At 41.2% G+C, this 10,528-nt stretch overlaps 5 protein-coding genes across 8 annotated transcripts in view; 2 read left to right on the top strand and 3 right to left on the bottom strand.

Annotated features, from left to right (window-relative positions):
- LOC104813554 (cytochrome c-type biogenesis CcmH-like mitochondrial protein) overlaps nt 1–439 on the top strand; it is a 1,820-nt gene extending 1,381 nt beyond the window's left edge. For both annotated transcript variants that reach the window (XM_010541189.1, XM_010541190.1), the window contains exon 4: nt 67–439. In XM_010541189.1, coding sequence (XP_010539491.1) covers nt 67–267 — 201 coding nt within the window. In that variant the 3' untranslated portion in view covers nt 268–439. The remainder of the gene's footprint in view (nt 1–66) is intronic.
- A 119-nt stretch (nt 440–558) lies between these two features.
- LOC104813553 (peroxisome biogenesis protein 2) lies at nt 559–4,277 on the bottom strand. The gene is made up of 8 exons (XM_010541187.2): nt 4,113–4,277; nt 3,632–3,745; nt 3,384–3,537; nt 3,150–3,286; nt 2,968–3,068; nt 2,200–2,317; nt 1,535–1,701; nt 559–1,059 (listed from the first exon to the last, which is right to left on the bottom strand). The coding sequence occupies exons 1-8, from the start codon at nt 4,212–4,214 to the stop codon at nt 942–944; spliced, it is 1,011 nt and encodes a 336-aa protein (XP_010539489.1). The 5' UTR covers nt 4,215–4,277; the 3' UTR covers nt 559–941.
- Nucleotides 4,278–4,848: 571 nt separating this feature from the next.
- Nucleotides 4,849–7,107, bottom strand: LOC104813552. Of its 2 annotated transcripts, none has more exons than XM_010541186.1 (2): nt 6,429–7,104; nt 4,849–5,216 (listed from the first exon to the last, which is right to left on the bottom strand). In XM_010541186.1, exons 1-2 carry the CDS (start codon nt 7,076–7,078, stop codon nt 5,177–5,179), a joined length of 690 nt encoding a protein of 229 aa, XP_010539488.1. In that variant the 5' UTR covers nt 7,079–7,104; the 3' UTR covers nt 4,849–5,176. The 2 variants fall into 2 exon arrangements, with proteins under 2 accessions (XP_010539488.1, XP_010539487.1); XM_010541185.2 differs by lacking the exon at nt 4,849–5,216 and adding an exon at nt 5,223–6,080 and having other exon boundaries at nt 6,429–7,107.
- A 211-nt stretch (nt 7,108–7,318) lies between these two features.
- LOC104813550 lies at nt 7,319–10,017 on the top strand. The gene is made up of 7 exons (XM_010541182.2): nt 7,319–7,874; nt 8,467–8,542; nt 8,695–8,746; nt 8,820–8,934; nt 9,314–9,384; nt 9,525–9,612; nt 9,800–10,017. The coding sequence occupies exons 1-7, from the start codon at nt 7,570–7,572 to the stop codon at nt 9,933–9,935; spliced, it is 843 nt and encodes a 280-aa protein (XP_010539484.1). The 5' UTR covers nt 7,319–7,569; the 3' UTR covers nt 9,936–10,017.
- LOC104813551 (CASP-like protein ARALYDRAFT_316979) overlaps nt 9,956–10,528 on the bottom strand; it is a 1,809-nt gene continuing 1,236 nt past the window's right edge. The window contains exons 3-4 of one of the 2 annotated variants that reach the window (XM_010541184.1): nt 10,433–10,522; nt 9,956–10,309 (exon numbers count right to left, since the gene is read on the bottom strand). In XM_010541184.1, the coding sequence (XP_010539486.1) occupies nt 10,091–10,309; nt 10,433–10,522 (309 nt within the window). In that variant the 3' untranslated portion in view covers nt 9,956–10,090. Of the gene's footprint in view, nt 10,310–10,432 lie in introns of both variants that reach the window. The other variant, XM_010541183.2, reaches the window with a different exon arrangement.

The following is a 10,528-nucleotide window of genomic DNA, read 5'->3' as shown; positions in this document are numbered from 1 at the left end:
GGGGGGGGGGGGGGGAGGGATGTTTCTTGGCTGATGGTTCTCTCAAATTGTCGTGAATGGGGACAGGTGATAGTAGCAGGAGGTGCTGCAGGAATATGGGCATACAAGAATCACAAGCAAAGGACAAATGTCTACATAATGGCTCTCAACCTTGTTAGAGGTGTCGCTTTGACTCCCAAAGAAAAAGCCGCCATTCTTGATGTTCTCACTCCTCCTCCTCGTGCTCCAAGAGTGGATTCTTGGTGGAGAAGATGGCTCAGACGTTAATGCTGCTGCTGCCCTCATCAGTCTCATGTTCTTCTAAACATCATTCTGTTTTGGAAAAAAATAGACTAACTGAATAATTTGCCAGATGATTGTCTGTTAGGTTGAGAGTGGACCATGTCGGAAGAACATCCTATATATATGCTTTGAATTTTACTCGTTTCTTTTCGTTTCATTCAATCTGACTTTGGCATCTTCAGAAAAAGAGTTCATAGACATTTGAGAATATAGACCCTCACCTCTGCACATTCACATTCACCCATCTCCCCTTTCATCTTAAAACTTCCACCGATCGATTCAAAAAACCAGAGAGTATATTCCACAGCAACTCAAGAAAGAGTCAATACATCTTCCACCACAACTCAAGCGTTTGTTCTAGCAGAAGCCTCTCTCTCTAGGTAGATCACGCTGAGCCTTTTTCAACTTCATTTCAATAACACTAAGCCCACAAACAAATTTTGCTCTGATTATTACTGAAGACATTGTTACAAGAATCAATGGACTCCTACCCACGAAAAATATATAGATATTATCCACGAACTGAGAGTCGATCACGAGAACTATTATCCTTATCCACCATCCTTCAGTTTGGCCCGTGTGCCTGGGAATTGTACTGAGCCAGAATCACTGGCATTTCTGAAGATTTGCGTAATGCAGATCCCTGATCAAAGTCGAAACTACAACTTTTTATGGACACCACCTTCCCGTTGTATGGCAACAACTGGTTCGTTACATCTAAGACATCGGAAGGATGCTGCTGAAGCACAACGTGTCCTTATGCAGTAGTAACAATACCTGACACAAGTCATTTGAAATCTGTGAATCAGAAACTAAGAATACACTCTTCATTGTGCAGGCATTGCCAATCAAATCTTGATACGAAGTGATTCATCCGATTGAATTATAAAATGCGATTATTTGTCACGCATGTGTGGAAAGACTCTATATGCTATGTGGAGAATGCAATAACCGAATCCACAGAGATATATTGAGTACCACGGACCATACCAGTGTACGGGTCACAATTTCACACAAAACCTAGGATGGAACCTTTCTACAAAACTATACTGCTAGTACTTGGCTAACAGTTTCAATCTTTTTTGCTCAAATTACTTGGTGACCCAAAAGAAAAAACTTCGGTGAAACTACTCTGCATGTAATTTTATGTAGACTACAGCACATTTTCCAGTTACCTCATAGGGCTAGTATCTATACCCAAGAAAATGTGTGAAAGTGAAATAAATATTCTATCAGGAGAAAAAGATCCTACCTGTGCTGGCAAGGGAGAGCAAGAAAAGGAGTTGCAGGATCAACCCGGCAAATTGGACAAGTCACAGTGTCCTCCTTCGAGTTTGAGGACTTGTCCTTTGAAAATGGACTAAGAATGTTCTTAACAGCTGAGGAATTGAGCAATGGAAGAAGTAACAAAAGCATTTCCTGCACATCAGAAGACAATCTATAGTTTGAGTTCCCATGAGTTGTCAAGTCACAGGATAAAATAGAACCAAAAAATCAGATTCAAAAAACTAAAAGTCGGACTTTGAATGTTATTTCATAGAGTAGATAATCAATGAAAGAAGAAACAGACACATGCCCGGTACATCAGTAAACAAACCATACTTGAGTTCAAGAGTTGTTCAGTCTGAGGCTCTAAATCAGCCAGAAGAAAGAATCAGATACAAAATTGGACAGAATGTGTATAAAAGCTAAGAAGCAGAGAAGCGAAAGAAGTAACACAAGCAACTCCTCTACAATCAGCTAACAACCTACAGATGAGTTGTAAAACAATATCTCAATCATCAAAATGTTATGAGACCACAGACTTGTTCCAATCACATGCTGAAAACAGAGCCAAGAAATGGGGCCCAGAAGATGTAGGTTGTGAAATCTTAAACTGAATTATGACATGTAAGTGAAGCACGGTAGAGGACCTACTGAGAATTCATTCCAGACGAGCTGGCGGTTCATGTACTCGAAGCTGACAGATCGGTTCATATGGGGACTCCTGTAAACAAGCCTAGCTCTTAAAATTCTTTCAATGAGGTTCCTATACCTGAATCAAGAGAAAGCGAATTCATGAAGGAATTGAGGAAATCAGAATGTCTCGGCATCTGATCTCGATTTTCATATCAATATCTCACAGTGAAGTTAGAAGCTAAAAATTGCATTCTCAATATTCCTTCAAGATCTAGCATATCGATAGGACTTTTGGGAACATCAAGAAATCTCATTATCTGAACTTGGTTTACTTTCTGCCATTGCGTTTTGAACTGAAAATGTCAACGGCAAAGCAAAAAAAGTTCTTTTCCACTGTTGCATTGCATATCATTTTCTTGTTGCATAATGGATTCAGAAACTGTTAAGTGGATCGTCAAGAACAAGACAAAAACAACTAAAAAGTTTACATTTCTGCACCTGATTTTAGTTCTTGTTTCACTGTTACATAGTGAACTCAAAAGCTACAAAAATCGTTGTCAAAGCAAGGTAAAACAAAAGATGGACAAATCTTTTTAAGTCCCAGCAGCTTGCAAAGCTATAAAAGATAACAAAATCGTAACCCTAGTTAATGAGATAAACTACTGTCAGAATTATGGAAGGTATTGCATAGTTTTTCAACGGTGTATATCGATGATTGCAAGATTGTTTTGAGTTTATCTTTGATGATCCTAATGAAATTCACAAGAATACAGGTAGTGAACATACCTTCCTGTATAAAGAAATAATAATAGGTTAATAAAGGATGCAGCTTTGTAGACGCCTTCTATTCGCTGTATCATAGTCCAAACCCGCCTCGCCAATGGTCTCTGTAAGAGGAAACAAACAGAATAACTATCTCTCTGTGTGGCAGAAAAGGAAGACCAACTATTTTTTGTACAGAGCCACACCTGCTCAGAATCACCCCATCTCCGGAAAGCAGAAAAGAACTGCAAACGAGACCAGAGGTACTGACCACCAACAGAGGCAACACAATACCAAATCTTTTGAGAGACAGTAAGTCCGGTCCCTTCTAGTCCAGTTCTGACTGTAAGAAAACAACATCGATAATGCGGAATGGCTGAAAAGAGCAGAGGTAATAATGCTGGCATAGCGGCACAAACGCATTATCAGGCCAACTTTACCTTTCCCTCGTCCTTCTGTGACCCGTTCGTCTCGGTACCTCAGATTCATGAGAGCATTTCCGGGGGTAGGTTTATCGACCCAAATAGAGAATCTCCAAATGAGAAACTCAAGGAACGCGTCAAGTTCTGGCTCGTATTGAAACAGCATCCCTGGCTAATGCCAAAAAAGAAGCCGAGAAAAAAGATGAACAGCCGCACAATCTTCATAAATAAGAAGAAAACCAAGAAAATGGAGAAGGGATGAGTACCTTCATCAAAGTGAAAACCTTGACCAACTGCTCCTTCAACATGGCTGACATTTCAACATCAAGTCTCGCGGCATCAAACTGATTCACTCTGGATATTGCTACCGGTATTGTTGACTGCCATAGACACCCACATCAAGCCAAAGAACATCTAAAACGCATAACTTAACTTTGAAGAAACATGGTATCTGCGACATATATCAAAGAAGCATGAAAATCGGAGCCACTATCCAACTCGGCAAACTGATTCCGTCCAGCAAATGTAATTGGAATGGTCGACAGCAGTAGACCAGGACAGAGGATAATAGCGGTAAGCCAACACAAGAAAACTAGAATCGAAACGGAACCCTTCTCCGGAAAGACAGAGAAAAGGCAACCCAGAGCCTCAAAAGAGAAATCAAATTAGGCTCGAAGAAATGGGAAAATGAAAAGAAACCGACCACGAATCGAAAGCTGTAAAATCTGGGGGTGAGAGAAGCAATACCAGGTGAGAAGAGGGAAGGGATTGCCATCGAGGCAGCAACTGCTCGTACGAACCCATCCATGACTCCTCAGGAGGCGGCGTCGCTCCGTCGCTCCTCCTCATTCTCAGAGAGTTTCGCCGAGGATGCACGCCAGGAGAATAGAATTGAGGAGGAGCTTTGGGAAGATCGATAAGGGTATTTCTGTCCTTTTATCACTAACGAATCCCAAGGTGCTGCGGACTGTGGGTTACCTCAAAAAATATTTTTTTCCCCACCGGCCCAAGAAATGCACAAGGTTCATATGTCCTGTTTAAATAAATCATAGAAGATTGAAGTTTAATAAAAAGTGGAGAAAACCCCAAAACAAATTACTGAATTTAGAATTTAGACTAACGTATTAATATCGAAATTTTCAAATTTTCAAATTAAATATAAATTCGAAGATTTTGCCATAACAAATACTAAACTTATAATTTTTTTTGACAAAAACTAATATTAAATCGATTAACGGATGATGTAACATGATGGAAAACTTAACGTGTTATCATCTACCACATTAGATAAGAATTTAATTAAAAAATAAAAAAATCTAATTATAATTAAAAATAAAAATAAATAAAAAATAAAAAATATATATTTATATGTGTATATATATATAATAAAAAACTGTCAAGTAGTGTGGTTCATTTGAAAACAAAATAATTAACTTATTTTGTCATTGCACGCATATTCTTTCAAAAAACGGTATACTAAAACTACACAACATTCAATTTCATACAAATCTGGAAAAGGGTCATTTCATTCTTCGATATAGCATCAACACCACCATAAAAAAAAAAAATTTTAATTTAACAGTCCATCTCATAGAGACATCATCCTAAAGTTACATTTTTTGAATAATATTGTATCAATATGATATCTATGCCTTGAAATCCAAGCTAGTCACCCACCATTGTGTTGGTCTAGTGATCAACCTTGTGTGTGAGGAGTGGAGGGGGCACTTGTCCGCTTGTCCCAAGGTTTCAAGTTCGACTCCACAGGCAGAGAGGAGATGTAATTTAATTGCAGTAAAGTTGCCCTCGACTTAGGTGGATGTAGTCGGATCGAAGGCATGGGGAACTATCCTGATTACCAAAAAAAGAGAAGAAATCCAGGCTAATCGCTAAATACATCACCATCTTATCCATCAAAATGAATCATACATAAACACATAAGCATGGCAAAACTCTCATATGCATGAGGTTCCATCACTGGTAGCATTCAAATTCTAACCACTGACCGATGGCGAAAACAGCAACAAAGCCTAACCCAAATCATATCTGCGGTTAAGGAGAAACACCTTAGTCACGTTCAAGCAATGTTCGTATAGATACTAATCCCATCATTAGAGAACACACTTCTTTCTCACCGGACATCTACCAAGAAAGTGAATGTCGAAAGCCCCGAATGCATGCATCTTTGTGCAGTAAAACAAGAAAAGCAAGAGAAGTCCAGTTTCATGACACCGAAACTAAACTGTTAAAGGTTACAGTTCAAACAGCAAATCAATAGATTATGTAGAACAGAATCTCACTGTCCCTATTTCCCGATTAAATGAAATAATAGATCGTATCATCGTGTCAACAACCCTAAGCTAAAATCCAACTATGCAATTGGAGACATATAACCAAGTCGCACCCTCCTTGTAATGGTCACTCTACCAGACTTTTAAGGCAACAAGTGGCTGAAGTAGAAAGCATACAATGATTAAAACTGCAGATAAGAAACACTTGCTGTACGTGAAATGCACAAAGCAGTACCGCAGAAGTATAAATTTTACTGCAAATGTAGCTAAGAGCATAGGAATCCCCCGTATGACTGTCCCGATTAAACGAAGAGATGATGTCAAAATTGGCAAGCATCCACAGATTAGAAGACAGTTCCAAATCCACGTTCTTTCGATGATCATGCAGACGACAAACAAGAAAGCGCAAGCAAAACGATCATAACTGCAGAAATGAAACACTAGCTATAGGTTAAAAATGCACAATCTACCACAAGAGTAGAAGAAGAAATGATGCAGAATTCAAATTAATGGTGGGTTCCTCTAGCAATGAAGCTAAAATTTCCCGGGTTTGAAAGAGATAAAGTCTCGGGTTTTCTCCATCTGTATGCCACTATGAAAGAACAAGACGGCGAAGCTCAAGCCACGGGAATTGATGGTTCAAATTTCTATCAACAAAGCAAGCAGAAACGAACAATCGAAAGCCCGAGATGAATACAACAACAACTGAACTACAAATGCAGAAGACAATAAGAAAAAACCATATCTCTACAGCTTAGAGTTGTAATTGTACCGTTTCTTGGCCACCTCGTCGGACAGCTCTTCCTCGCCCAGCCGCCGTAATCCCTTGCTCAGAACCTCGGTGACATACTCGTCGGCTTCCCACGCGGCGGAACCCCACCCGGCGTTTTTCATCATCGTGTAAATCCTGACGGTTGATTCTCTCCTCCCAGCCCCAGTCACCGCCTTCAGCAGCTTCACCAGAGGCTTATCGGCGTCGTATCCGCCGTCGATTCCGTCCAACTCACCGATGAGACGGTCAATCTCGTCCCGTAATCCGTTCCTGGAGAGGGCGTTGACGACATCAGCGTAGAGAGTGAGGTCGAGGGGAGGGTACTCGGAGCGAAGAGTAAAGAGGACGTGGACAGAGAGAGAGCAGTGGTCCTGACGGAGAAGCTCCCGGAGGACGGCGAGGAGGTCGGCTTTCAGGAGACGGCGGAGAGGAGGGAGGGTGTGCGGGAGAGAGCCGGAGCGATGGGCACGTTTGAGGGACTGGATGGCATGGATGGCTTCAGTGCTCAGGATCCGACCTTTCACGAGAGGTCCACGATTGTCCCGAGGGCCACACCGTACGTAGAGGAAGCTTCGAGAAATGGCGGACCGTTTCGGCAGAGGATTGAGGCTGAGAATGGTGCACGGGTTCGACCGGAGGGAGAACGCCATTGAAAGTGACCGGCGTTGTCGCGCTCGCGTACCAAGATTTTAGCGCGACCTCTGTTGGGTCGAAATTCTGGAAATGGGCTTTAAATGGGCTTTCCTTGAATTGCCTTGCTTAGGCCTATTTTATTTAGGAAAATCTCGTTAAATAAATATTTTTTTAACTCGTTAAATATATTAATTTTGTCAAATATTAATATACCACATAAATGCATTACATATAATACATTAACTCCTCATTTCCTCCCAATTTCGTACATAAATAATCAAGGCGTTATTTCACCGTCAATTTAATCATGCATGGAAGCTTCGTAATATCCACAATGGCCACGTCATTAAACGTTTACCACGTCAGAAAAAAATTGCCACGTCACCCGGTTCAAGAATTAAACACCGAAACCGGTTCACGAATCAAATCGTTCCATTACTAATTAAATAAGCCAGCCACTCGTTCTCCACAACCACTCTGAGATATAATACTCGCCGATGTCAACTTGATGACGCGGACCAATCATATTCGACAGCCCTACATCCTCCCAAAACGCACCGTTTTGCTTGCCATACTTCCACTCCCTCCCACGACAGCTCTCGTTCTTATGGCGGCGACGGCGGCTATCTCCGCCACGATGTTAACAGATCCTAATCGGAACTTGCACCTGTACGGATTGAAGAACCGTGATCGTGCATCGGTGTATTGCTGCGTCGGTTCCAGCGGGAAGAGGAAGCTTCCGGTTCTCCTCTTCGACGTCATGGATACGATTGTTCGCGATCCTTTTTACGAAGATGTTCCCGCCTTCTTCAGGTGCCCCATCTCGGTTTCGTAACTTGTTGATGCTTTTGGATCTCTGAAATTAATCTGTGTTTTCTTTTGTCCCGGTACTTGTGTGATTTTGCCGAAGCCCTTTATGCTTTTGTTTGTGTTTCCGTGTTCATTTCATCTCTGTATTTGCTGTACGATTGGGGGGAATTCGTTAATTTGCTTGGCAGTTCTTCTGTTCACTCTACCCAATCGATTATAACCTTGATGCATCTTCTTCTGTGTTCTCTCTCTCTTTTTTTTTTTTGGTTCATCAAACTTATTCAGATTACTTTCGATGAGGTTTGTGATACATTGTTCAAGAGATCGTCGATGAGATTTCTGGCATATTTTGTCTTGATTAAACTTGAGTTTTTGTTGCCATGTAGATGAGATCGTCGATGATACATTGTTCAAAGACATTGCTGTTGTCTTTGAAGGATCTTGCTTATTTTCGATTGTCCGAGATTCATTTCCGTTGGTATTTACTGGAAAATGTAGCATTTTTAGAGGAAATTTTGTCACTTTTTGCTTTGCCTTGTTTTTCTGTCCACACACTTTACCAACCAAAAGTTAAACTTCTGCTTCTCTCACTCAGGATGCCCATGAAAGAACTGCTAGAGCGCAAGCACCCGACCGCATGGTTTGAATTCGAAGAAGGGCTGATTGATGAGGTACCAATGACAGAGACCGAGAAGAACTCAAACCCCCATTAAAAATCTAAACTTTTACATACTATTACTAGTGGCATTTCAACTTTTCCATTGTTTTCCTCATACGAACTGAGGGGGAATAAGTGGATCTGATTTGGGGACCATTGCGGCAGGATGAGCTCATAGGGAAGTTCTTTAAAGATGGGAGGGACTTTGATTTGGAAGGTAAGTTGGTTTTCTTTCCTCAGCTTTGAACTTCGATTAATGTTGCATCTTGGCTCAATCAGTTCATGGGCAGGACTGAAGGAGTGTATGAGATCAGGATACTCCTACTTAGATGGAATGCAACAGCTTCTTCATGCTCTCAGAGATGACGACTACGAGATTCATGCTTTCACCAATTATCCCGTCTGGTGCGCTCTTATTCCAATTTTACACCTTCTTCTACCTTCTCAACCTTTTTTTCATCTGTATGGAGACAATTTATAACCCAAAAGAAAAGTAAAAAATACAATTGTTTCCTCATACAACAGAAAAAATAGTGAACATGACAGAACCATAGCCCCAAGGACCCATCACTAGAACAGAATCGGATACAGACTTTTGTATTGGAAAATTACATTAAAGAAACAACTACATCAAATGTCTAACAGATGGAAATTGTCCAGGACAAACCTAAGTCAACTGTGAAGCTTCTCTGCCATGAGAACTAGTTTACCAAGGATGTTCTCAATTCGAAATCTGCTGAAATTTTCCTACATAAAACAAACTCAAACCTGTTTTGTTTCACAGGTACGAAATGATTGAGGAGAAGCTAAAACTCTCAGCCTACTTATCATGGACGTTTTGTTCGTGTACCATCGGTATGCTTTAAACAATCAAAGTTATCTCTCACCGTCATCAGTCATGCCCGCTGGCTACTGCTTTTATTCGATTGTTTATCCAAACCAGAACTTCCAATACTGTCTTTCACAAAGCCTTCAGCATCGTGTTTATCTTTCAGGAAAGAGAAAGCCCGATCCTGATTTCTATCTAAAGGTGGTGAAGCACCTCGGGGTCGAACCTTGTGACTGTATATTTATTGATGACAGGTCAGAACCCTTGTTGATTGTCTTCAGTAGACGCCATTTTTGTTTATCGGAACTTAGCAATGGTAGATACAACACTTTAAATGTCACTAGACATAAATGCTGCCCTGCCCCAGAGCTGCATTTTACAACATAACTGAAACGAGGAACCGAGCTCATATATGTGAAACCATAACATATCTGATGACAGGTTGAAGAACGTGGATTCTGCAAGACAGATTGGAATGGTTGGCATCCGTTTTGAGAACGCAGAGACACTCAAGGAGGATCTTGCACGACATGGAGTCGAGATTTCGTTACGCAAAAACGATGAATGTAATCGCTAGCTAGTACATCTGCAGCATCATTCAAACAAATTCTTTCTAACATTATCTATATTGGAAGCGTGCACACAGTCTTTTGTGGAAATATGTCTTGTTTACAACATCAATGACACTGAACAGAGAGAGTAACAACAAGCAGTGGTGGGTATAGGCATAGTCTAGTGGATGGAGGAGAGGTGAAGGACAGCGAAGAGAGCAGAGGAGGCGAGGAAGAGGCAAGAGAGGAAGGTGAAGAGGATAGAGAGAGCGACATGATTGCAGAAGCTGTGGAGAGACTTGCAGAAATCTGGGAGGGGAGTGTGTCTGATTCCTGTCCTGTTCAGGTTAGTGACTCCACAAGCTGCTGAGCCTGCACTCATCATCCCATATGCAAAGATCTGCACTCATTTTCAGATGGATTAGTGTGAATATGAATGAATGATAACAGTGGCTGGCAGAGAGAGTGGAGAAGAAGAAGAAGAAGCAACAGAGAATATTGTATGTATACGAGGCTCTCTCACCTGATCCGCCATGAAAATGAACCAGGCTTGCTGCCTTGAGGGTATAACCGGATTTCTCCTCAGAAGCCGTAAACTACCCACCAGGAACTGAACCGC

The sequence above is a fragment of the Tarenaya hassleriana genome, unplaced genomic scaffold (assembly GCF_000463585.1).
Source record: "Tarenaya hassleriana unplaced genomic scaffold, ASM46358v1 Cleome20, whole genome shotgun sequence".
Lineage (NCBI taxonomy): Eukaryota > Viridiplantae > Streptophyta > Magnoliopsida > Brassicales > Cleomaceae > Tarenaya > Tarenaya hassleriana.
Note: the sequence above shows the minus strand (reverse complement) of the source record. Positions and strands in the feature narration are given on the sequence as shown.